Raw genomic sequence first — 27,089 nt, forward strand, 5'->3', positions numbered from 1 at the left:
TATTATTATTATCAAAATTGCATCAGATCGCTTGCAACAGTACGCACGCACACAGGCTGAACCATCATAAATCTCGTCACTTTCCTGCGGTGTATACATAATCGCAATAAACGCGCAGGTTTACCGTGCGTTGGTGTTATTAAAATGGCTCTGTTGTGCAAGACAGAAAAGTTTTTTCCCGCCAAAAGGGACTGGTTTCGAAATTCCGCCCCAAAGTCGATTCGTTCTGCATAGGCAAGTGGTGGCCGATTGATTGCGATACGTCACGCGTGAAATTCGATATTCATTGGACTCACCGGGTGTCGCGAGATCGAGAACGAGATGTGCTGGAGAAGAGAGTAAGAAGGGAGGAAGGGAAGATCGCGAAACGGGAGGAACGGGGACAGAAACGAGTCGCGTTTGTGACATAATCGCGCGAAAACGAGCTCCGACTCGATTCTTCTTTTTTCCCGCCCTCGTTTCTTGCCGCGAACGGTTGCGTTCGGGCGCCGGTCTTGAAAAAAAATCAAGTTTTTTCGTTAAAATTCCGCTGCGAGCGTAAAGTAGAGCAATTTCACTCGGTGATTCGATCGAAGCACGCGCGCACTTTTTTAATACAATGCAATTTGGCTTGGAATGATTTTCTGAACTTCCAGTTTTGTTAACAAATTTTCCAAACTATTTCTAAGAATTTTACACACTTCATTCTTTTAAGATATCAATTTTTTCTCTCTACCTGAGATATCTATACCAAATTTCAACGTTCCAGGGGCCAAATGCGTGAGAAATATTGTACAATATATGAAGGGTGAGGGGGAAAATAGGGAATGTCACAAAACAGCTTTATCGAGGAAATTAAAATTTAATACTTTAGACCATCAGTAAATAAACAAAGTTCAAAGAATTCAATTTTCTTATATAATTTTCTTCTTAAATAATTTCTTGTTTCGCTTAGGCAAAATGTGGGGACATTCCGTATTCTTTTCCAGCGCAGAGTGGACATTTCATATTTTTATCTAGCCTAATCTTTAACGTTATCTTACTGGGGTATTTGAACTTTATAATCCTTTGTGATTCGACAGTTCCGCACTCCCAGTTGCCACCAACAAAACTTTAATATATAAAGAAGAAAGTGTTTGTGTGTTTGTCGACTAAAAACTTTCGAACAGTAAACTTTGGAGTCCGAAATGTGTCCCAGCTAATCCAGATGAATGTGACTATTTTAAATAAAAAATAAATAAATAAATAAATAAATTTTTTTTAAAAAATCAGAATTTAAATTTTGGGCGAAGCCGAGTAGTAAAGCTAGTATGCTATAAATCGCAAAATCCCGAAAAATGGACATTCCCTGTTGTTTCCCCTTACCCTTCATAGAAGTACTGACCTGGGTACTGTTTGAGGACTTTTCGTATTTATAAAACCCTTGCTTCTTTCATCGAAAAGTGATCAGCTTTGTTTAAACTTCCCCAGTTATTGCAAGTGCAAATAATCATCGAGTTGATGCGACCACTAAAAACAACGCTGTAGAAAAATTGTTCTTACGAAGCACCTCGATTCAGTTTCGAAAAACGCCACGTGCCCGCAGGAAATTCGTGCATGGGTGTGGCTAATGAGACCCAAGACCGTCGAAAGTGGTCCTCACAGATGATCCAGATGTAACAAATATCACTTTCTCTCGCATATATGTGCACCTAGACCATATTTAGCGACTGTCCATTTTTTTTCCCCTCAGAGATTTAATCTCGCCAGTGAATGTTGCCGAAAATGTCAGCGACAGCGCATTCTTTCTTCCACCGATCCTGCTGGTCATTGCTTGTTACACTTTCGACGAAACCCAGCAAAGTAATGACAGCACAGACACAGAGAATGTGTCCTTGAACAAGAATGGTTTCTCGCCGGACGAATTTATGGAAAGGTGCTTGCCAAAGAAGTGATTGGATCCTCGAGGGAAATTCGGCCAAACCAGTTTTCGTACGCACCACTTTCAGACGTAATTTAATCCTTCGTGCAGTCGGATTTTTTAAGAAACGTAGTTAAAATTGTAATTTCAACGCAAGGGTGTTCGTTTTCTCAGGATTCCTTGGGTGCTCAAGGTTTCACACGAAGTCTCTGGAGCCCTTGTACATTTCTAGAATCCATGGGCTGAGTTTAAGGGGATGTCATAAAATTTACAGATCCTAGTGTAAAAACATAAATTAGCTAGATACCAAAAATGATTGTTCTTGAGATACAATCACTTTTAATAATTACTAGCTTAAAGTACCCGGCGTTGCCCTGATAAAACTTCGGTTATCACGGAGTGTCAAGTGGGTGAAATGAGGGGTAAGGGGTGGGATGTCCAGATTTCATGGTAGCCTATATTTTCCGCAGGGTTCTAGAGAGTAATTATGCAAAATTTGGTCCAGATCGGTTAAACAAATAGGGATAAAAGGTATCCTATATATTATTCCTGGTCCTAGACTACGTATATACAAAATTTCAAAAAGATCGGTTCTGTGGTTGCGACGTGATTGAGTACCAAACATCCAAACACACTTTCGCATTTATTATATTAGTAGGATGGTTGTAATATAAGTAATACAGGCGTTCTAAATTTCTTTCAATTTCTGGAAAGCCTTCATTAAACCTACACATGTTTTACACCTCTACATCCCCATTTCTTAAAATAATTCCTGTTATTAATAAAAGAAGATGGTTCGTAGATACGTGTCTATTCGAACTTTTTCCTTGGCCCTGAGGCGTAGAATGTACCTGCAAATATTAAGTTACATCCTTACACCCATCCTGTATGAATAATAAAAGCCAACAGCAGCGGACAGTTTATAGAAAGTTCAGCGAATTCAACAGAATTGTTGTAACAGCCTCGAGACAAGGTTACTAATAGGAAACAATGCTTTACAATTGTTAGTAATGATCATTGTCGCGGCCAATTACACGAACGCGTGAAAGTTCGTGATTAATTATCTGACGACAATGATTTCGTTTCACCTGACAGCGTCGCGTCGACCGTAGAACGAGATTGTCAATCTCGTGGAAAGGAAGGCGGAACTTCGCGTGAAATTCATTTCACAATTAAGCTAAAGACGCAGCTTTAGGAAGCACGAAAAATCGTGGCCGTTTTAGGGAACGTCAAAACAATCTTGTACCGGGGTAACATAAAGCAGAAGGAATAAAATAAGACAGGCACAGTTGCGAAGAACAGTTTGGATAAATGTGAAACTACTTAGAGGTATTTTTTTCCTGATTGTTACTGTAATTACGAATCGTGCGTAATTACATAAAACGTAGAAAGAATGACAAAAAGTAGCAATGCTAGACAGCTGACAATATACAGCAATTGTTCAACGAAGAATTGATCCAGGTTTTCAAACGTCTCTAATTTCCTGCTTACAGCAATAATTGGACAGGTTCGTTAACTAACATACCTCGCTTTCTCGTTCCCTCGTACGATTGTACGTTTACAACGTTTGAGGGGCAAATCACGAAACTAATTAAACTTGATTGAAAATTGTGAAGCACACAGTGGTGTAGTTCATGAAACGACTTCATTAATTATAAAAGCCAGCTTCGATGAACTCCTTATTTCTGTTTAAAAACAACCACCAAACGTAGAAAAACTGGCTAACCATTTTCTGCACCCTTTAAACTTGCCCCCGTATTTTTTCAGAGTTCGAAAGCTTTCGGAAATCGTTGAAGGAGATCAATCCAGCTGTTCAGTTCGTGATTTCCGTGGACGATCCTGGCAAAACACTCAAGACTTCAGGCCTCAACGTCCGTCAAGAGAGCGTCGCTCGTCTGATCGGAATCCTGAAAGAGGCAATTCATACTTCTACCCAGCATTTCCATAAAAAGATTCAACTATCCTTAATCGAACGTTGTTCATTCCCACAGGTCGATGGGGTTGAATTGAACATGACTGCTGGCTCGAGGGAACGTATGCTGCTCTTCGTGAAGGGCTTGAAGGACGAGCTTGTTAGGAAGTCGTATGACAATAGAATATTTCTGGTTCTACCTACCAAACCAGACGAACTGGCCAAACAGTTCGATTTAAAGGAACTCTCCAAGTAAGGGCTGCTTCATTAATGTAATTACCACGATCGACGAATGCGCGTACAACTGGCAATGATTGTTGAAAAACGTCGCGGACGTGTTGTTCATTTTATTCTCTCATGAATTATTAACAGAAAAATGGTTGCAGTAAAAACTGCTCGTCAATGTACCTACGGTGCGTCTGTCGAACCTTGTGCCAGTTGTGGAGTCGATAACGTGTCAGGAATGTTGCAAGGATCCGATGCACCAGTTGACTGAACGATTGTTCGCGGATCGACACGTAATTAGCGGGTGATTCGCGAACTGTCGTTGAACTGGCCGGAATTTTGCATTGAATATGGATGAGTATCGGGGCAGAAACGCTGTCGCGAATACGAATGAGATCGTCAACGAAAATTATCATCGGTGTAACAAGCATACCACGAACGCTGCATAAAGTGGGTTTAGGAAATGTAGTGGGAAATGTAAAGTATATAATGTACTGGGATTGACAGTCGAACACGTGAGATTCAGTGCCACATTGGTGTTTACATTTTTGTTCGTAGCATGCAGGGTGTAGATACGATAAGGGATGAATATTTTGTGCTTTGTTTAAATGTGAAAATATCGCGAATTTTTGTAAAATATATATGTGATGTCCTTTAGGAATAATAGCGTGGACGTTAAAATCGTCTAGTTGAATAGATTGAGGATTTGCTAAAGTAGCAAATGAGGATTTTCAGTATTTCAATATAAATTTAATATCAGCTTATTTCAATTTCGTCCATACTGTAGACTCTCCTTTACTACTTTCCTAGGATTTAAATATATACACACTAAAAAGCAAAAGGGATGAACGTGTTAAAACTCAGTTGCAATCTCACAGCCGAGACAATTTACATACACATCTTGCACAGGTGTGGTGACCAAGTTCACTAAATCCTACGTCAGTTCCAAACTGGCCCTCTAAGTCAAGAGTAAATCCTATTCAACATCCATGTTGCGATTCGCATTGCATAAGAGCCGTACTGGGAATATTTTCCTCCCCTATTGAATATGGATGAGTTTAGGGTATTCGAGGCAGTCCTTGCAAAATGGATGAGTCTGTTCTCAATACAGTAACGAAGTAACGATCTACGACACTGAAACAAACACGAGGTTTCACACGACGATTTCATTGTCTTCGAATACAAACTGGCCTCACTTATTTTCAGGAGTGATTCATTGAATTTATTGATTCTTTGTCAACCGAATACCCGCGAACGGTTAATGCGAATGTTTCTAGCCCCTCTTCTTCGCCACCAGGTACGTGGATCTGTTCACGGTCCCGACGCATTACCTGATGGAAGATGACGAGGCCTATCACACGTTTCATCCGTCACGATTGATGGGCCTCTTCGACATGTTCAACGCGGACAGCTTGATCGACTTAATAAGTGGATTGGGCGCGCCCAAAAAGAAGATCCTGGTGTCAGTGCCAGCCAGTGCCTACAGGTTCACTCTGAAGGATCAGGATGACAATGCTCCAAGGGCGCCGACCGAAGAGCTGCAGCCGGTTATCATTGATCAGAAGCAGGTGTGTGAAATCAACGATACTCTCGATACTTCATCGATCAAGTTTATTGACACTTGACGGATTCTGAGGGAATATGAAGATTCTAATAGTGTATTACCATGCAAAATTCAAGGGATAAATTGTGCAGCTTGACGAGATATTGTTTCCTTTTTAGCTGTGCGATTCGATGAGCAAAGATGAGTGGACGATCGAAAGGGATGAAGATCTTACTGGACCTTACGCTTTCAAGGGCAAAATGTGGATCGCCTTTGAGGACAAAATTTCAGTTGCTATAAAAGTGGGTACTCGTTTCACTGTATTTTGTGTCTTTTATTTGTGTCTGAGGAATGAAGATTTGTTGATCGATGTTTCAGGGAAAATATGCTCTGATCCGTGAGCTGCCAGGACTCGGGATAAGAAATATAGAAAATGATATTGGGACGAGCTGTGGAAAGCCTCTTACTCACGAAATTCATCATTCGTTCACGGATTTTAAGAGGAAATCGAGGGCTGCTGTTCTGAACTCCCTGGAGGATGATTTGCATGTAAATAAAATATTTTACAGTAATGATAAGTTTCGGTTACCATTTAACATCAATCGCTAAATACGGTCCCTTCTCAATGACCTACTTTCGAGGCGGAACGTTCTCATATGCTAACTATTTTTCTATTAATTCAAGAATTCCTTAAGATCGCTAATTATTAACTGAAAGATTTAATTTTTAAGGAATTGAGGTTCTATTTCCATGAGAAATTGCATAGTGAAAGTGTTCACTTTTACATCAAGTTTCACTAAAATCTCAATCCTGCAGTTAGATGGCGATACGTATTTCATCCTAGCCATTATTCAAGCTCATTTTATCAATTAATTAGCAAACGTAAAAATAAAATTATTTCCATTCAACATTAGGAAATATTCTACAAACTAAAGCATTTCAGTCTTCTTGAAGAATGCTCTATAAAAATACAACTTAAATTGCTTTCAAATTACAGCAAACTCAGATCAGTTATCCAACCAAAGTTAAATCATCTGAATTTCGAGTTGTTCGCGTGGTGAATACCGAAGGAAAGATTCGTGCAGTTCGTGAGAACACTCAAACTGAGTTCACCTGCTCAAGACAAGGCTACTTTGTTCATCCAAAGAGCTGCAACAGGTACTTACAGCGAGACCTGCAATAAACCAGATCTAATTTAATGTCCCTTTAACCCTTGAACAAACTTTTTCTTCCTTTCCCCCATAGATTTTATCGTTGCGTGAAATTTAATCAAGAAGTCGAAGACTATTCCGTCTTCGAGTTCGACTGCCCGGCTGGTTTGGCTTTCGACGAGCGCACGGAAGTTTGTGTCTGGCCAGGGTCGTTACCCCAAGGGTCCCCATGTCCAGGAAGCAGCGAGATCGCGCCTGTAGCTCGAGTAAGATTCGAATGCCCCTCGAAGCCTGGATACTATGCTGATCCTCAAAATCCTCGGTGGTTCTTCGCCTGCATAGACCTAGGTTCGCATCTCTTTCGTAGAGACACTTAATCCAATGTCAAACAACATTAAATAGAACATGTAGGTAATTCACAATTATTGCGACAGGTGAGCCGGAAATGATGGCATACGAGTTCCGTTGTCCATATGGACTGATCTTCGATGAACACAGGCTGGTTTGCGAGTGGCCCTGGTTGGTACCAGGCTATTCTGACAGCGAATACACGAAAACAACGTACGATAATCGAGGGTATGGTGGCCAAACCACACAGGGTGCTGATGGATACTACACTGGAGGAGTGTCCCATGGATATTCGGGAGAAACCGGCTCCCAAGGTGGAGTTTACACGGGCACAACAGCTGGCGTTGGTTATTCAGGGATTGGGTCTACTGTGGCGACTGGAGGATACTCAGGACACTCAGGATTTTCTGGAGCAGCTGGCGTTGGATACGCAGGCTCTACGATTGGAAGTCATGGAACTTCGTACGATCAGGGATCGAACGGGTATTCTGGGACAGCTGGAGGTGGATACTTTGGATCAACGACAGGGGCTGGTAAGGGAACGTATAGTGGGTCAGGATCGACTGGAACGAAAACAGGATCAATTGGTGGAGGCTATGGAAGTTCGATTGGACCAGGATATGCAGGATCTGGGAACACTGGCTATTCCGGATCAACGAATGGAGTGTACGCGGGAGCTGGTGGCACGAAATACTCAGGAGCAGCGGGAGCAGGACAAGCATCTACTGGTTCAGGATATGCAGGAACAGGAAGCACAGTTCACGTGGGAACTGGTGGAACTTATAATGGCGCAGCTGGTACAGATTACGCAGGATCCGCACACTTCGGTGGAGGAGGATTGTCGGGTGATTCTGGCAATGGATATACAGGAACGACTTACAGTGGTCATGGCACTGGATCAGGATACTCGGGTACAACGAGTGGTGTTCATGGAGGATCTGCTGGGTCAGGTTACACGGGATCAGGTACTGGATCGACAGGATCAGTTGGGGGGTATTCAGGATCAACGAGTGGTGTTCATGCAGGAGCCGGTGGAACAGGTTACACAGGATCTACTGGAGGATATAATGCAGGCACGGGTCACACTGGATCTGTTACTGGAGGATTTGCAGGATCGATTGGTGGAGGATACGCAGGGTCAACAAGTGGTGCTCATGCAGGAGCTGGTGGAACAGGTTACACAGGATCCACTGGAGGATATAATGCTGGCGCGGGTCACACTGGATTTGCTACTGGAGGATACGCAGGGTCAACAACTGGTGCTCACGCAGGAGCTAGTGGAACAGGCTACACAGGATCCACTGGAGGATATAATGCAGGGTCAACCAGTGGCACGGGTCACACTGGATCTGTTACTGGAGGATACGCAGGATCGATTGGTGGAGGATATTCAGGACCAACCAGTGGTTTTCATGGAGGATCTGCTCAAACAGGCTACGTTGGACCTGTTACTGGAGGATACGCAGGATCTACGAGTGGTGTTCACGTAGGATCAGGCGGAACAGATTACGCAGTAGCCACTGGTGGATACGTAGGATCAACAGGTAGCCACGCGGGATCTCCTGGAACAGGCTACACAGTATCCACTGGAGGATACGCGGGATCAACCGGTGGAAGTCACGTTGGTGGAGCTGGAACAGAATATTCTGGACCATCAATCAGTCCAGGGTATCCGAATGGAGAATACAGTGGATCAGGAACGAAAGGAGGCTCCTCAGGTGTGCAATACTCAGGTCCTTCTCATGGATCAACAATACCAGGAGTCGATTATTCAGGAACCAGTGTATCAGGAGCATCTGACCACGGACATTCCTTCCAAACAGGAACACAATACGCAGGCGCTGGCGCAGGTGCTCAAGGCGGCCACACCATCACATATGGCACACAACCATCGCAGACACCGATTTATGCATCCGCTGGCACGACAGGATCAGGAACAGGATCTATTGGTGTAATTGGAGTGGAAGGACAAACATGTAAGTGTATTTTGCAATAACACTGTCGTTCCTTTTATACCTGTATCAAGTTACTTAATTCTTTGAAATTGATCCTTTAGCTGGGCCGGTTTTCCCCCAAAAACCTGATGGACCAAGCGTCAACTGCGTTTTCAATTGCCTGGGAACTGGTCAACAAGAAGACAAGACTTACATAACTGACGGTTACGTTACTAACCATGGTTTGCCCAGTGGTACAGTGTTCCCTGGACAGTCAGGAGTGACAACAACGTACTTTGGTAATTCTGGAACGAAAGGGTACGGGCAAGGCGTTGTCACCTCTGGAGGAACCATTTACCAAGGTGGCAGTGGATACACAGGTGGTCTGAAGGGAGTGGGAGACACAGGCCACTTAAACGTCACTTTGATCGGAAGTGGCGGACCTTCCATCGGGAGTACAACGTACCACGGTGTTGGTACACCAACCGTTACCTATGGAATCGCAGGAACCGCTGACACTGGTGCAATTGTAACAGGACACGGTATCCATGGATCAGTCCTCACTGGAGACTCTACACCTGGAACCATAATCGCTTATGGAAACACTCCTGGCACAGTTCTCTCAGGATCCTCAGACCAAGGTGCCATAGTAACTGGAGGAACCCATCCAGGATACACCAAAACTGGCACAGGTACACCTGGTTATGTAATCAGTGGAGGAGTCAAGACTGTGTACCCTGGCTCAGCCAGTCCTGGCACCGCAGTGTATGGAACACCTTCGCCTGGAGTGTTACTAACTGGACCATCTCAACCTGGCACCATTATAAAAGGAGAATCGACTCCTGGGATTGTTCTCACAGGACAAACAGCACCCGGAGTCTCGCTTAGTGGACCAATTGACCAAGGAACAGTGGTTGGATCTACCGGGCACCCCATCATCGCCGATTCAGGCTACAGCACGCAACGAGGAAGTGCAGGCTCTACGTACAACACGGGAATTGGACGCATTCCTGTAACTTACGACACTGGTTACAAGACGAACGAGTACCACGATAATGGGGGACGGGGTACCATCAAGTTCAACAACGGCGATATAACCACGAAGTACACTGAGAACGATATTCCAGACTACAGACCAGCTGGAGGTACGATTCCTCCTGACACTCTGATTCCTGGATACAACTTTGGTGTCTCTGGACTCTCTACTCCCTCTGGATTCACGAAAACTGGCCCCACGAAGACTGGTATCACGACTGCCGCTTTGGGTGGCAGTGGCAGCTACGTGATCAGTACAGGGAACACGCGTCCCACGCTGAGTCCTGATAACATAGGGGACAAGGCGTTCGATGGTAGCGTAGCAGGTTACACGAAATCAACGACTGAAAGCAATCTCAAGGTTTACGACGGAGTCACTTCCACGCACCCCCAGGACGTCAGCCATGTAGACACTTCCAAAATTACCTTGGGACCATCGAAATCTACTGGCTACTCTTATCCCAAGCCGAGCATCGCGTTTGAGACTGGTGTGACAGGGTCCTCTTCAACAGAGGGCAATGTTCTTACAGCAACGACACCCACGCCGTTCCTGAACGTTGAAATATACAATACGCCGAAACTTGTTGGTTCTACAATGTCACCTGCAGTCGTGAACATTTATAATGGACCTACAGGAGGACAGTACCAAGGCAAAGTTCCTACTGGCTTCACACACGCACCTGCTCCGACTGTCGCGCCTGTTTATACGCCTAGCCCTCTCGACAATTATAAAACGACTGCCTTTGAAGCTGCCAAAATCCCAGTTGCGATATCCACTGTTCAACCAGTAATTGATACTGGGTTCAAGACTATAGGGTCTCCAACATCAGTACCTGTAACCATAAGCCAAGATGAATTCAGTGGACACCTTCAAACTGGATCTGTGTCCTCGCAAAACCAATACGATTTTGGAAGAAGAACTTCACAGCGTGTTGAATATGGAGAACAAGATTACATTTCCAGCACAACACCGTCCTCGATATTTGGAGTGTCGTCCACGTACTCACCTACTCAACCGAGACCTTTTGGTCCCGGCATTGTCGGCCCATCAGTAACTGAGCAACCACAAGTATGATCCATTTACAATCACTTACAAACGCATTTTTGTGTGCAAATTATTGATCTTACTGAATTTTTAGATTAATTACGTATCCACCACGTCATCTGGTTCTGGATATTTCGATTCCTCTTCGAGGGACTCGTTTGGACAGAGCGTGACGCAATCTGGTATTTCAGAGTCATTGGAGCCACATGTGAGTTTTGAAGTGCTTTCGAATGAATCTTCCAAAATTGATATCCACTTGATGATAACCAAGTTGGTGCTTTGTTCTTCATAAAGGAACAGATTTAAAAAATGGTTTATCGTTTTAGACTCAATATCAGCCAAGCGACTCCGTCTCACCAGCCGTAGGGGTAACATACAGAAAGCCATTCCCACTGCCAGGCATCACATACGATCAATCAACGCCACTCACACCTGCGACATCAACAGACGGTTCCCCGACGAACGTGGCTATTTCCAAAGACGAAGTCGACAAGCTCCTTACAAATTACAACAGAGGCACGACGAAGTACGTTCCAAGCGAATACGACATCTACAAACCTGGATCAGTTGACAACGGTTTCTCCAGAACGCAGTCTTCTTCCTCGTCGTTCGGACAAAGTTATGGTTCGTCAACCCCAGCACCGTTGGGATATACACCGTCACAGTATCCCAGTGTATACTCGAAACCGTCTTCCGTAATCACGTACCAAACCACTGCCAAGTCTACAGCCGTAGGCAAGGCCAAGGTCATCGTAAAATGGAGCGACCTACATCCACTTCTTCTCGGCAAGCTTGGAGCAGAGTGCACCTGCAAGGGAGATCCGTTCGCCAATCTCCGTGGACCTGGCTCTAAATTAATCAACTCATCTAAAGGCAAAGTGGACCTGTCCAACTACGACGAGTCTGAGATCTACGTAGACCTGGAGAAGACCGGCTCCTATGAGGACGACGACTACGTGACCAACTACGAGTCACCTTCACCGGGTCCAGTGAAAATCTGGAACAGCGAGACACCTGCTCCAAGCCCGCAGAACTATGGAGCCTATCAGATTTCCGAGAAACCTTCGTCGGCGTACTTACCAAGCCACACTCCCTCTGCGAACGCAGCCCTTCGTGGTAGCGCTTCAGCATCTCTGCAGGGTAGCCTTGGTGGTGCTCCAAACGCCGGATACTCTGCTAATTACAGATCTGGAAAGAGCTTGAGTACTCTCGTGCCTTCCACGAATTCTGTCGCCAGCAAAGGCGCCTCCTTCGATCGCTATGGACCCGGAGGACTACGCGATTCGGAGGAGGTTCTTGAAGGCGCCACCAACTGCGCCAGGCCGGGGTTGTTCCGACACCCCAACTTCTGCAACAAATTCTATGCCTGCCACTGGGACGAGTGGAAGAAGAAGTTCACACTACACGTATTTAACTGCCCCGTCCATCTGACCTTCGACGACGACGCAAACGCCTGCAACTGGCCCAGCATGGGGCCAGCCTGCCAGGATGATAATTTGTTAGTTTAGATGATTCTCTATCAACGGGCGGCTAATCGATCTCGGATACTGCGGCATTTTCCTTGTCACCGTCTTCTTCAAGTGAAGAAAGTTCGAGTGCGTCTCGAGTCTCGGAGGTATCGAAGAATATTGTGTGCGTTTGCTATCGCGATGAGGTAACCTTGATGTATAATTCGGCAATTTTGGGGGTACGAGGAGGAATTCTTCTTCGCTCGTGCAACTCGCTACTGCATAGTTTGAAAATGCTTCCACCAAAAATCAATGGGAAGAAAATAATTCCTGTAAATATAAATTAAAATGTTAGGCTACCTTTTTCCAGTTTAGAAGAGGCAGTGTTACTTTGGGGTCCCACAAGAGGAAGCAACGTTTCCAACAGCTTCGTCAGATAGCGACCTGTAACAGAACTGCATTGTATCACGATTTTCGGTCCACAGCACTTTTATCTCAAACTTTGTTCAAAACGCTTCGCACGATTCGCTGGGTTGTTTGAATTTATGTTACGCGGCAGGGAAAGGCGACGTTTACCGCGCGAGGTAATGTTTAATTGCAACGTGAAGTAACGGCTTAAGCACAATTTCTTTGCATACCTTCGAGGTCCGCGGAGAGTGAGGAAAACAGAATGCTTTCTCGAGATAACGAGGATCAAGACAAAGAAGAGGAAAGATCCAAGGCGATCGAGGTGCAGCAACGCGAAAGCACACTGTCCAGAGTGAAAGTCAAGTTGTGCTCACCGATCCAAATCGCGGGAGCTCGATGGTGTGTGCGATTCGATGTCGCCGAGAATCATTGTATATAACGTCCCTTATTCCTCAAAATTTGTAAATAACGACTCGTCTGTTCTCGGTGGAAAAGCAGAGGTCACTCTAAACGATCGACGACAGTACACGCAGCTAAATCGACGGATTAGAAATTTGTTTAGACTGGCTTTATATATAATTCCAATTCGATTTGTTTTACCAATGATCGATTCGTTCGTCCCTTTTTAATCGGCACTCGCGAAAATTTATTGGCGACGCACTTTTTTGTATATACATAGTGTATCGGTATCGATAACGCGGTTTGCATAACAGATATACCCCCTGAATTCGTTTACTTTCTTTTCCGGGTTTCTCGCACTTCCTGTCCAAGGCGGAAAGTTAATTTTAATGTTCTTCACGCACTAAATAAGCTTGCCTTAATTCTGTGTTCATCTCGTTCCTATCTCCTCTATTATCTCTCTTCTTCTCGATGCAATTATTATTTATTTGCCGCTTTTTTTTTTAAACTAGTAGCTGTTAAGGGTGTCTCACGATAAGGATTCAACGAACGTCAACGATCGTTCGCGAATGCCATTTGCGTCGATAAGAATCTCCTTGTATCGTACGGTTCTTTCGCGCCTGTTTGGTCAGAGCTTCGATAATCGTGCCATTTTTATCGCGGTTACTTAATGTAATGTTACGAATCTAGAATAAATATGAAATTGTACAAAAATAAGAAGATCGAAATAATTCTTACCTTGCGCGACTTTGGGAATCGCGCTTCTTTGATTACTCCGATTTTTTTTTTGGTGCAGCGTTGTGCTTCGCTACGTTCTTGATCGAAGCGAAAAGCACATAATATTCGTCGTTTGTTTTTATCGCCTGTGGCTAAACTTTCGTTTGTTCCACATAGCTAAGGCGTGGTGACTTTCCATTTAATGATGAAGACGTTCGCTTAATCGCGATGGTCTATTAAACGGGATTGTCCACAGTGTAGTCCTGAATTCAGAGTAAAAATCTTGGAACATGTAGGTACACTTTGCAGTTTTATCTTGAAGATTACTTAAACATTAATTGAAGGAAATTAGTGTAGTATCGCGTCTCGAATTGAAACTCGAAATCGAAGTATTTCATCTGGTACCTAGTTCTATATTTAGTAGAATGTTGTACCTTTCAAGTTATATTTATGGTAGTTGTCGATGACGAAACCTGCAGAATTATTTCGTACTGCAACACTCTATCGTAACCTCGATAGGTGGAAAGTTGTGACAACTATACAACCATGGTTCGTGTCCCATAGAAGTTGCTGAACAGAAACGAGAATTATTTATTTCCAATCCAGTTGATTTGCTTCGCTTACTACCCCCTCGCTTTTAGTTTCTAATATTTTCAAGTTTGAAAAGCTTCCACAAACTTCTCCAAGTAATTATCATCAGAGAAGACAAATGAATTTCAATCACAATTATTAAAAAAAAAAATTCCCAATCAGAAGTTACATCTAACAGATAAATTGCGAATACAGAAAGCGTTCCTCCACACGAAAGTTCGTTACATTATGGAGAATAAAAGTAGTTTCTCCATGTAGATTGCTATCCAAATATCCACCATTTATTACAATGGGATTATAAACCACGATAATTTCAAACCGCGTGATTTTCACCGTTTACAGTTGTCCATTTATGATTAAATCCAGTGAGCAGAGAATCACGAATTATCATCTCACGAGAGAAATCAGCAATATCAATGATAGCTACTGTCGTTAATAAAACAATACTTGGAATATAATAATTAAATATTTAATGTGCATAATACTCAGAAGACCGTGATTTATGTCACGTAAGAAAACGAGAAGGTGTAAATGAATTATTATAATTAATCATACTACTTGGTATTAAGTCACTCCCACTTGAATGACCACTTTCAAGACCAACTCAAACATACTATGAATGAAGTTTTCTACTGCAAAATACATGCTGCTTTTAGTTCTTAAGACGCCTTATACTCGCCAGGTGGAAGTGATGGATCTGAAGGATGAAGAATCGAGAAGGGGGTCACTGGAAACAAACTCTGTGTTCACTGACCCACTGATACATTTTCGCCGGTGCTACTTATGAGAAAACGACACATAAACACGATTATTCCATTCCTTTTTATTTACAACATAATCCCCTGAATCTTACGGAAATACACGTTTCCTACTTTCAGAAATAATATCTTAATCCTTATCTCATTAAAATTTCTTTAATTTCACTTTTATTTCATTCAATTTCCACCGCGACAAATATATAATTTCCATGGGCTTGATTACTGGATACTGTATCTCGTGCACCTTACAGAGAGAAACATGCTGCTATTATAGCATGAAAGGAAGCAATTTTGAAAAAAAGGAAGAAGGAAGAGACTGGGGCACCATTGATTTGTAGAAATTTTCCTCTAATAGCGGGTTCTTATATGAACTAGTGACCACAGGATCAGTGTAATTATGAGTTTGTACTTTCATGTGTCGTTTCGGGTCCTTTCTAGTGTAATTCATGGATTGCGCAAAACTTGTACATTTGCCCGCGGGAAAGAGCAGTTGTTTGACGAGATGGAGGGAAGTATAATCTTGCCTGAAATGGAACGAAATATTTTTCTAACGTAAGGCATCCACTAATCATTAGATTGTAACTAGTTAATTATTTCTATATTTTCACGGGCAGGAACGAAATTTAATTTCATTAGCTTCTTAATTTTACATATTTAATTACAAATACTTGTAGGCAACATTATCAAGAAAGGAATACGTCTGATAAAAATAAATCAAACTTGATTGATTCAATAATTAATTCTTATCAGAAATATTATCAGTAATGCGTTTAATTTTTGTAACATGTATTTGTATTTGGTACAGAAAGAGAAGTATTAATCTTATTCCATATTTCAATAATTCCATAATTACAAATCCTTAGACGAAAAATAAGTTTCGAAGGAATTTAGTGTTGTTGCATTGTACACATTAACTCACGACATTAACAAAAGCGCGAATGATCATGTCTGGTTAGCTTTTCGAATTAATAAACGTAATATGGACTCGAGGAGCGGCTCAATATAAACTCGATAACACAGATCGAAAGTCAAAGTGAAAGTTCTTTTTCATGCGACCAATCAATCAACATTTTTAGAGGTGGCATTTCATCTTAATCACGAGTCGATCGTATCACTTTTGCATCTCATTTAATGCTCATTTAGTATTCTATACGTAGATGTACTTAATGAACCTTACATTCGCCGATGACACTGTAAAATTCCATAATACGATATTAGTTTTTAAAGAACACAGTAGTCCACAGCCTCCAAGAACAGAAATAAATTTCTGTTGGTGAAATTCATTAATTTGAATGCAATTGCTCAATCGCTTGACAAACAAGTGACAGAGAAATAATATAACCAGTGGAACAGATCATCAAAATTTATACAAAACCGTTAATCGCTGCTAATGCGATTATGGTACACGATTGATCATTACACATCGTCCCAATTACCATCGCGATTAATTATAACAGTGCTATTGTGTGCCAGAAGAGAAAATTCATTTCCATTCGCGGTGCATTTACGCCGCGCGTTTTCTAAATAATCACCAGGTATCCACGGACTGCTAATATTCTGCATAATCCGGAGAATATTAAACCCGATGGCGTTACCGCATTAAAATGTCAGTTGGAACGTCGGACGAGAGTTGCTTAGAAGAGGCAGCAAAAATTACTTAACATGCACACAAGAATGAGAATCACGTCTGGAAAAGCTAATTACTTCCGCGATTATGATACCACTATTAACAACTCCGAGCCATAAATTAACAATAATAATTCTTAACTCTACGTATCATTACAGAACAGCGTAATACATAATTACCTCTTATTAAAAGCACATTTTAATTAATTCTATCAAAATCCCCCTCCATTCTCTTGGACCACCAAATTACACGCCATTTCAACAGCACTCTGTCCTTAAATTTCGTTCTCGGAAATGTCAGTAATCTTCTCGAGATTCCTATCTCGTAGAAGAATATTTTCATCGAGATGTAAAGTGGAATAGGAAAGCAAAGTTTGATTTTCCATTTCTACCTCCACTTAGCATCGTATCAGAGAATTTGCCAGTCGCGGGCAGCCAGTTATCTGGCTGTTCCTATCTACTTGCCTGTCAGCTAATGCCAGCAGAGTGGGGACATACCAACAGCACTTGACACGAGGAAAGGAAAGGCACTGGAGGTGGCGTCAAGACCAAGCAGTTCGGGGCTACAAGGTAATATAAAGGCGTACGTCGACTTCACCTGGTTTAACTCACCTGGAACACCGAACAGCTGCTGTCCAGCACGGCTAGGAAGTCCGCCACAGCCACACCACTTCCTACCACCATGTGAGTCCCTTTAAACGATCAATTTTTCTGCTTTTTGGAAGCGCCTCAGCTTATCCACTCGATCTTTCCCCTCTCTTAACGTTGCTGACACGTTCACCGAAAGAGATTTTAAATGCCCTTAGGTAAATAGAATTTTTTCCTGTGTCTGTGTTAGGTAGGTGTTAATGGAGGTGCTGAATATATGTCCAGTATGAAATAAGGATGCGTAGAGAGTTTAATGCAGAAAAGCAGAAAAGAATTGAGATCGATTGAGGTCGAAACTGGTAATTTTTAATTATGTAGATTAGCAAATTCACTGAAGTTTATTTTTGACGGTGGACGTGTCAATATAAATTTAATAAGTTAGAATATAGGATTAAGTTACCAATTTTATTGTTTTAATCTTGATTCATAATCGATTTTATTGTTTTAATCTTGATTCATAATCGATTTTATTGTTTTAATCTTGATTCATAATCAATTACAGTTTTCTGAAATATTTCAATTTTACATTTAGATGATTGCTTGCTCTAATTATTACGAAAACAGAAGAACATTATAGAAAACATTCTAAAGCTTGTTCAAATGATTATTTCGAAATTTTCCAATCTCGATTTTGCCTAAGGAACTTGCATCCTACGTCATAACGAAATATGACGATAACAGTCTTATGAATATTTATCGTGAAACGCGGGACATAGGAATAATTTAGATTTCTTTAAGACTATGATTTTGCACATGTGCTGTGCAGCTCACTTATTTTTCCATGCATGAAAAATTCATGAAGATCGTAACTATTTAATTTCACTCACTCTATTGAATACTGTTTACAAGCGGAATATCCACTGAAAACATCGAGACCATTGTACATCAATGCAGGGTCGCTTTATCTCGTTAAATTATACTCCGCGATAATTGGATCACATTGCATATCGTGTTATGATGCTCGTAGCTGTTGCATAAGATGCATAATATTCCGTTCTAACGCGATCTTGAGGTTCATGTCAATATAAATCATTGGACTATTTAATAAGCTTCTTTTATCAACTTTCAATTAAAGTCCAAATACATTTTTTGGGCGCGTCAACATAATAAAAAATTAGTAATAATGTAATCCCTCTTAAAATATGTACATTAAATATTTTCTCTAGAACAAGCAACATTATAAAATCGAAACCTAAGAATTGAATGCTTTAGTTAGTTTACTTTATAAAATAATACACTTTCACCGTGAGTTGCACAAGAAAATGCTATTTTTACAACGACACGTTAGTAATATGACTACCTAATATGCAGAGAATATATTACAATATTTACACCGACATAAATATCTAATCAATGTCTCATTCCTTCGAATGATGATAAAATATACATAAAACACCACAACTCGATGCCGCTTATAACTAAATTTCTATCCACAACTGGCGTTCCTTAAGCACAAAATTTGATGTTACCCATCGACACAATCCAGTGGCTCGTTAAAATCATAATTACCCGTGCGAATTTGCTACCAAGCCCTGAATGTTTTTTGCGTAACCGACTGTTGAGATTGTTTCCGCGAACTGAGATAAAACGAGCGTAACATTGATCTTCCGTGTGGATTTCGCCATTCAACAATAGCCTTCCCATTTCATTTTACGGCGAGCAGAATTGTTTAAAAAAAAAAAATCCCGTCAGGAAACTAGCGGACGCGAAGAAACCAGTCGAGGCGATACAAATACACGGATGCCGAGGAATCATCGTTTTATTAAGAATTTCGATGCACTGGCCGTGCAATGCGTTAAAATTTATTACACGATAACGAATCGTCCCGTTTATTGTTGTTGCTCCATTGAAGGTGGGCGACAGAAACGTGTCGCACGTGAGATCCTTGCCTTGAAGCCCGCGAAAGTGAAAGGATTCCTGATTTTATCTTGCACAAGTGAATGTGATCCAGGGGTTAAAAGTACATTACACTGGCTATTCCTGATCTCTTAATGCGCAGCCTATTTTTATCTTTCGAATCGACCTCTTGCCGCGCTTATTAAAACTGAACGAATTACAGCTATGGATCGTCGCATATGTCGTTGATCGTTTTGAAGCAGTGTCTTCTATTCGTTATTTAAAAAATTCCAATAGGCTTTATTAATTCTAGAAACAGATATTCAAAACTTCGGGGCTTGAATTGCTCGGGGATGAAGATTTGATTTGCACCTAGATATTTAGAAAAGGAGAGAAGGCGCAAGGGTAAATTGATGCAGGGTCTTAAGAAGAGAACAAAGGGCCATAAAGCGAAGGAAAATTGAGCATGATCTGTAACGAAGCCATAAGACACGGCTTTCTCTTGGCATAAAGTAGAAAGTTTAGCTCGATTGGCGTGGTTGATCGTGCTTGACAGAATAAATGCTTCTTTTTGCCTTCGTCGAATAAGATACAGGATTAACAGAGCGAGACCAGTCGCGCGAACGTGTTTTACCTCTCCTCTTTGAATCATTAAAAATATAGCAACGGCAGAACATAAATCGTGATAGAGTTTTCCATTTTTTTTTAACATTTTATCTTATACTAGCTTTGACACTCGGCTTCGCCCGAAATTTAGATTCTGGGTTTTCTTTTCTTTTTAAATAGTTACATTCACCTAGATTAGTCACACAAACATATAGAAGCTTTATATAGGGCAAAGGACCTAATTACTGACACCTAACCAATTACTGTCACCTTAAGCTATTTTACTTAAAATAACGAATAAATAAACTTGTAAAGCCATACACAAAAAGAATTATGTAATTCAACCTATAATCTATACTATAGATTATATACTATAGTTTATTTATTCGTTAATTTAAGTAAAATAGCTTAAGGTGACAGTAACTGGTTAGGTGTCAGTAATTGAGTCCTTTACCCTATTAAGATTTGTGCACACAAGAAGTGCTAATTTAATATTCCAAACACTTAATGCCTTATTAGATATTACTGTTATTATCATAGTTCGAACTATAATTATAGTTCGATTCTCTTTCTTCCAAATGTTTCTTCTTCTTCGAATCTCTTCGCCTATTAGAAAGTGGAATATCACGGTCTCACTGAGAATCGCACAAGGAGAGCCTCCGAAAACGAAAGCTTTTCGAGGTGAAACGAATGATCGAGCGAACGGGTCGATGAGAAATAAAAAGCAGAAGGAGGTCCAGACAGAGCGATAGCCTGGAGCAGTGAAAGTCGCAAACCAGATTGAACTTCGCCGAGAATGGTCACGCTGGTGGCTTGCCGCGATTCGAACGAAAAGGGGAAAAAAATAATAAACGGGATGAAATTATAAAAACGCCTACAACGCCCACTGGAGCGCTTGCGTAAGAACCAGTCGCCAGTTTATTTCTCTGCTGCAAGCGTAGTGGTACCTACTTGTTCCTGGATAGTCGCTTTCAATGGAACGCAACAGTCTACCGTAAATAAAGAACTCTGCTTCTTGAACATTGTATAAAAACTATTGCAACGATATTAAACCAGCAATCCTAATTTTCTGCAGCCACGTTGCATTACACGTGTGACGCACGTTTATCAATTTGATGCTGAAATGTGTACATTATTTGCACAACTGGGGAAATAATGTTTAACTGCATAGGTACCTAACGTTAGCCATTTAGTTCCCTGTTCTATTAATAGTCGATGACATTTGTTACGTAGAATATTCGATAAGCAGAATGTGTGTGATAAGACAGTAGTTTATTCAGTGATGGCATTGAAGGCATGGGGATATAAAATCGCCAGTATTTTGCAGGGGATATATATTTAAGGAAATAGTGTTGAACATTGGGATGAAGATGTTCCGCGTATTTCTTACGTAGGTATTTGATGAAAAGTTTTCATTACAGGGTGGTGTGGTCGGTGCTGTTATTGGCAGCAGTCATTTTGGCGGAGGCAGCGGTACCAGACCCACCGGCTTCCGGTATCACGACAGTCGGCTCTCTGAAATTGGCAACAGCTGAAGATTGCGCTGGTGTCGTCGCATTCTCCGAAACTCGGGGCTCTGTCAATGTGAGTTCACTGTTTTTAAATTAATAATAGTACCCGAGAACGTTTGTTCAATGGGAAAAGATTTACGAAAAAATTTCGGCGTTAATGAATCCCTTTAGCATCTATTAAGTACACCCAATACTGTAGCTCGAGTTCTGTTACCACCTCAGAAACTGCTCAGCTTCTTGAAAACACGAAGCCAGTATAAAATTAAGAATTACTTCCTCTTTCTTGTACCTATTCCCCCTTTTATCTTCTCTTTTTCTACCTGTTCCCTCGCGTGTATCTCTCCATGAGTCACATCCGCGTTTTCATAAACACCGCGACTCTTGTTCCCATGAAAACAGCTTAAAATTTGAATTTCAAATTGCCATTATAACGTGCAAAATCTTACTTGATTTGCCAGCAAGCCCCCACCCAGACACTGGTGAATAAAGGCGTCGGTTACGTCGCCCAAACAGGAATATTCACCACCCATTGCCCAGGCCTGTACCAATTCAGCTTCGGCGGCTATGGCAGCAGCGATCTTCAACTCACTCTGAAAATGAAATCCGACAACTCCGACAATTGGCGACCGGTGGTCGGCGCCGGCCCTGGTGGAGGCTTCAATCTGGTCCTGTTGGACGTCGAAGCTGGTGATCAGCTCGCTATTTTCGTGGAGCCGAAAAAAATCGCTAACAACGTCACCTTCTCTGGGTACCGAATTGCCAGGAAATAATCGGCTGCCTCGATAATTGAAACGCGACGACGATTACCTTCTTCAAGAACACCGGATAATACTACCTTGGAAGATCTATCGACCACAACGCTGACAAGCTCCATTCGTCTCCAGACAGAACTTCGCGAAGCAGTAATCAGCGTTCAACCTTCTTTTTATTTTACCACCAATTTATAATTTATAACGGAAGCGTTTAATATTTGTCGGCTAAAATGCTTCGAGGCTGATTACTGATTTTCTAAGCAAGATTCTGTGGCTTGGTTACCTGAAATCGACCTGATGTTGAAGAGTGCAAAATTGAGAAGACTCGAAGTTCGATCGGGATTTGCTGAGTTTGCGAATTCGTTACGCTTTTCTCTATGTCTGATCATCCAGGCGAATCTCTCGTAATGATTGTTATTCGAGTTACCTGAGTTCCTAATTCGAAAATGTTCGATCAGAGCGATTTTGATCTTCTCCGCGAACCTAACGCTCTGTGATAGCCTTTCTTCTTATTTTCGCTTCTTGTTAGTGTTTGCGTCTCGCAGTTCCATTGGTCTTTTGTTTGTCTGTCCAATACCTACTTACAGTGCATCGGCACGAATCACTGGAACTGTGAGACACACTGAAACCTTTCACACTTTGTTTTTGATGCGTTGTTTCTTACACCTCTTTTCTTTCTATTTCTTCTTCCCTTTATTTGCTTTCACTACAACTATTCTTCATACTTCTTTGCTGTATCATTTATATTCTTAACAAGTACAAATTCTTCTTCAATTCCTCTTTTCTACCTCTAAACTGTACACTCTGTCTATATCTATCTTTCCCTTCTTTTTTCGTTATGACTTCTATTCTGTCTTTTGTCTGAAATTTATGATTTCTTCTTCTCTATCCTATATTTTCAATCTCTTTACTTTTCTTTCAACTATTCTATCTTTACAGTTTCTTTCACACCTCGAATGCCTGACAGTATTACGATCTGAAAATTTACTGAGCTTGAAAACTATTTTCTATTGTCTCTCCTTTTCTCTGACTCTTTCAAACTGCTTTTGCCTCGCATATCTTCTTCCAATGTTTCTTACTTTCTCTTATGATATCGTAATTATAGATACTTTACTGCAACTAGTCTTTACTCTCTTCACTGCGTTGCTGTTTTTTAAATGATGGACTTTCCCTAGTTTCTATATTTTTTTTATTATTCCTTTATCATCTACTCGCAGTTTTCCTTTCTTCGTTCATACGAATTCAATTGTATCGAAGTACCTGACCTTCATTGCGTTCAAATACTATATTTTATTATCACTTCTGGGTGCTATTTTCTTCTTCTAATTTAAGGTTACTCTTCTATTCTCTGGAAAAATAATTGTTTCTATTTCTTTCCTATTCTTTTGTCCTTCGTATATTCTTCTGTGTTCTTCTCTACTTTGCGAGCTACTTTTGTAAATTGTTTCTCTGTCAAAATTCTGCTTTTCTTCGTCTTTAAGTCTTCTTCTATTCTTTATACTTCGTTTCTTCATTTTTCTACTGTTTCTAACTTCCCTTTAGTTTCTACACTGTATCTTTACTTTCAAGTTCTAATGTAATACTTGTTTGTGGATTAACTGTTCCTCTCTGCCTTCGTTCCTTACTTTATTCTTACTTTACCAATAATTTCTTTTTAAAATCTGCTGTTTTTTTGTATCTTTTGTTTTTTCTGTCTTGTATCACTTTTGCTTTCTTTTCTTTCATTTCAGCTTTATCTTCTCTACTGCTCTTTCTGAACTTAGACTTTTCTGTCGCCCCTGTTACTCTTCTTCTTTTCTTTTCTCTCAAATCTGCAAAATTTTAATTTTCTTTCTGTTACGTAGAAATTTTCTTCTTTTTCTCTCCTAATTCCGTCAGTATCTTCTTCTTTTTCCAGCTCACTCGAAATTGTCTTTCTTCTCTTCTCTTTGATTTTATTTTCACTTTCTTCATTTCTCTACTTTCGTACTACTCTCTTTTTCAATCTCTCCTCTAAATTCCTTTCCTTTCTTCTGCCTTCTAGAAATATTCTTATTTTCCATATTTTCGATATTCTTCTTCTCTTTTTCTTTTCTCCTTCTCACCTTTGATCTCGACTTCTTCTATACCATTCTTGCTAATTATCCTTTTCCTGTGCTAATCTCTTACTGTAAATACTTCTTCAAACTTCCTCTCTATTTACTCTAAGCTTCCCACAGAGTTCTCTTTCCCAACTTCTCTTTCGAACTCGTACCTACCACACTTTCTCTAATATTTCCTTCCATTTAAAAGTATAAATCTCGACATAACTTTGTTAAATACGTATCGCCTAAATGCGATGTCTCCTCTAGTCTTCTCATCGATACCATTATAAAATTCAATGCTCTGACAACGCTGTGCATTTTACTGTATATAAGACACTCTATCCTCTGTCTTCACTTTCTTTAAAAAAAAAACTCCTTTACTACAATCAGTCTACACTCTGCGCCTTTCCTTTCTCTCTAATCCTTCATACTTTATCTCAGAATCTTTATTTCTCTCTACATTTTTTCCGTGCCTCCAAATATTCTTTCTTCTACTTGCCGTTCTCTACTCTTCTACAGTTTCAAATCTTTCTATCGATTCTCGCTATTACGTCATTCTTTCTTCTCTCTCTACCACTGTTATCCTCGATAATTCGCTCCTGCAACCACGATTTTTTGTACATAATCTTTCACACGCCGAGGGAAATCAGCTCGATGCTCTCGGCGCGCGTAACAACGAAAGGAGCGTGCAACGGGACGGAAGTGGTACCGTGTCACTTTCGACCAGGAAACCCGCGTTCTTCCTCTCACCTTCTCTCACTTCTAGTCTAGTCTTCCCACCTATCGTTCATCTACGCCAGAAAAAGTTCCCTCCACGAAAGAACAATGCGAACGACAACCTATACGATCCCTCTCCTCGTGCTGTGATTCTCAAGTGCTATACTCTCCCCCCATTCTGCTAACGTCCCTAAGAAAGCCAATTATCTCTTAAACCAGGGTAAACTTTTACTTTTAGTCTGTTCTGTACACTCTGACAGTTGCTTCATCGAACCGGACCATCGTGCTAACTGATTCACGCACAAACGCTGCACGTGATTTCAACAATAAACTGTCGTTCTAACTTATGTTTCTATAGTGACGAAATACGAAGGCTTTACATGTCGATTTTTTTTTTATAAAAGAAGAATAAGTTCACTGCAGGTGAAGCAACTGTTACCCACTATCTCTCGACTGTCTGTTTACAATAAATGATCGGTTCTTATATCTCTGTCTTTCTTTTTATACATTCTACTCTACCTTCTCTCTCTGACCTATCTCAGAAATGCTTATTCTCGCTTCTCCTCCGCCACTTTGCGTCTCCGCGCGAATATACGAAAATTGACAGCTCCCAATCGACAGAAAGCCACTTTTTTTTTACCCGCCAACTCGAATTCTCTATCACAGCAAGTTACGTCGTCGAGAAGTCTCTCTAATCGAATCGCAAAACAGAAACGTACAGCCGTATAAACGAAGAGCCGTCGATTGTAGAAAAAAGCGTGCGCGTTACTACGAACAGTGTGCATTAACATTTCTCTCGTTTTATTCAAGTTTGATCATTATAAAGTTTATCGATTTACTTTGTACGCATTATATTGTTTTTCTTTGGCAAAAGAACAGAGAATTTTATGAAAGCAAGAACAGGTGCTTCGCTGATTTTCTTACAAAACTGCCCCATCCGGATCCCCGAACTAAACATTCGCTGTTCAACAGTGTCCACGGAATGTTCGGTCAAATGCTGAGCTCTACGTGGCCACCTAATTGTCCTTTGTAAGCCTCCAGGATAGGGTAAACTTCCTCTTCCAAAAACTCCAACACCTGCGCGGGTGCTCTGCCGACGAAAGTGGAAGGATTCAGTAGATCCTCCAGCTGATTAATGATGGGCGCGAAATACGGATCCCTCTTTATTCTGTCGACCAAATCGTTGTCTAGACCGTGCTGCTTCACTTGCGCGCCAGCTTCGTGCGATAGTACTCTTATTTTCTCGTGGCATACCTGGAACAATGTATGGAACACGTTAAGGGGATATTCTCGTTTAGAAGGTCAATTTTTTACTTTCTTTAGGGGCGATGCACAAAGAAACTACACAGTTTTCACCAATGAGCATTATCCACACGTATCTATTAACATTTCACTTAGTTGTAATCAAATTTTCAGCCACATATAATAATAATTAATGGAGGTATGGGTCATCTTGTAAAGCGTGTGCAAAAAAAAAGATGCCTCATGGTACACACGATTCCGGCTGTTCCGCTGATCCAATATGAAAAAATCAAAAGGATTCTTAATCAGTAAGAGTGCGGCTATAGCCGGTAGCAGATTTATGGAAATAAATTAAAAATTCACAAAATGGCGGGACTTTGAATTTAAAACTCTTCTTTTCCGTGTTTCTTTCGTCTTTAAACGGCCTTAAACTTGTGAAAAAAAAACTATTTCACCTTGATTCTGCTACTGGCTATAATTATATGTTTTATGAAGGTGTACAAAAAAGATGAACCCGATTGGCCCACTAGAAGTTGAGATATCGTGTGTACCGTCATGAAAAACACCGTTTTGAGAAAAACCCATTAATTATTATTATATATGACTGAAAATTTGTTCACAAGTCTGTGAATTGTTAGTAAAAATTGCGTACTTTTTTTGTGGGTCGTCCGTGAAGAAAATAGAGGATCTCGTCC

General features: G+C 41.0%; 3 protein-coding genes and 1 long non-coding RNA gene across 7 annotated transcripts in view; 2 read left to right on the plus strand and 2 right to left on the minus strand.

The window, feature by feature from the left end:
• The window catches only part of LOC143375318 (uncharacterized), a 37,946-nt gene extending 23,888 nt beyond the window's left edge, over positions 1 to 14,058 (plus strand). Inside the window, exons 4-15 of one of the 3 annotated variants that reach the window (XM_076824300.1) lie at positions 3,647 to 3,795; positions 3,871 to 4,043; positions 5,314 to 5,584; positions 5,739 to 5,861; positions 5,938 to 6,108; positions 6,557 to 6,717; positions 6,805 to 7,058; positions 7,145 to 7,969; positions 8,060 to 9,034; positions 9,115 to 11,096; positions 11,167 to 11,280; positions 11,399 to 14,058. In XM_076824300.1, the coding sequence (XP_076680415.1) occupies positions 3,647 to 3,795; positions 3,871 to 4,043; positions 5,314 to 5,584; positions 5,739 to 5,861; positions 5,938 to 6,108; positions 6,557 to 6,717; positions 6,805 to 7,058; positions 7,145 to 7,969; positions 8,060 to 9,034; positions 9,115 to 11,096; positions 11,167 to 11,280; positions 11,399 to 12,580 (6,380 nt within the window). In that variant the 3' untranslated portion in view covers positions 12,581 to 14,058. Of the gene's footprint in view, positions 1 to 3,646; positions 3,796 to 3,870; positions 4,044 to 5,313; positions 5,585 to 5,738; positions 5,862 to 5,937; positions 6,109 to 6,556; positions 6,718 to 6,804; positions 7,059 to 7,144; positions 9,035 to 9,114; positions 11,097 to 11,166; positions 11,281 to 11,398 lie in introns of all 3 variants that reach the window. The other 2 variants (XM_076824299.1, XM_076824301.1) reach the window with 2 other exon arrangements.
• A 3,395-nt stretch (positions 14,059 to 17,453) lies between these two features.
• On the plus strand, positions 17,454 to 25,638 carry C1q-vp (C1q-like venom protein). Its single transcript, XM_076824312.1, has 4 exons — positions 17,454 to 17,589; positions 17,648 to 17,703; positions 21,531 to 21,693; positions 22,079 to 25,638. Coding segments are annotated over exons 2-4 (477 nt in total). The 5' UTR covers positions 17,454 to 17,589; positions 17,648 to 17,701; the 3' UTR covers positions 22,391 to 25,638.
• Positions 18,912 to 20,254, minus strand: LOC143375325 (uncharacterized). Its single transcript, XR_013086879.1, has 2 exons — positions 19,876 to 20,254; positions 18,912 to 19,840 (listed from the first exon to the last, which is right to left on the minus strand). It is a non-coding gene; the product is annotated as an uncharacterized LOC143375325 (long non-coding RNA).
• The window catches only part of Adsl (adenylosuccinate lyase), a 28,892-nt gene continuing 25,879 nt past the window's right edge, over positions 24,077 to 27,089 (minus strand). For both annotated transcript variants that reach the window (XM_076824304.1, XM_076824305.1), the window contains exon 6: positions 24,077 to 26,406. In XM_076824304.1, coding sequence (XP_076680419.1) covers positions 26,143 to 26,406 — 264 coding nt within the window. In that variant the 3' untranslated portion in view covers positions 24,077 to 26,142. The remainder of the gene's footprint in view (positions 26,407 to 27,089) is intronic.

Source organism: Andrena cerasifolii, chromosome 12 (genome assembly GCF_050908995.1).
Source record: "Andrena cerasifolii isolate SP2316 chromosome 12, iyAndCera1_principal, whole genome shotgun sequence".
Classification (NCBI taxonomy): Eukaryota; Metazoa; Arthropoda; class Insecta; order Hymenoptera; family Andrenidae; genus Andrena; species Andrena cerasifolii.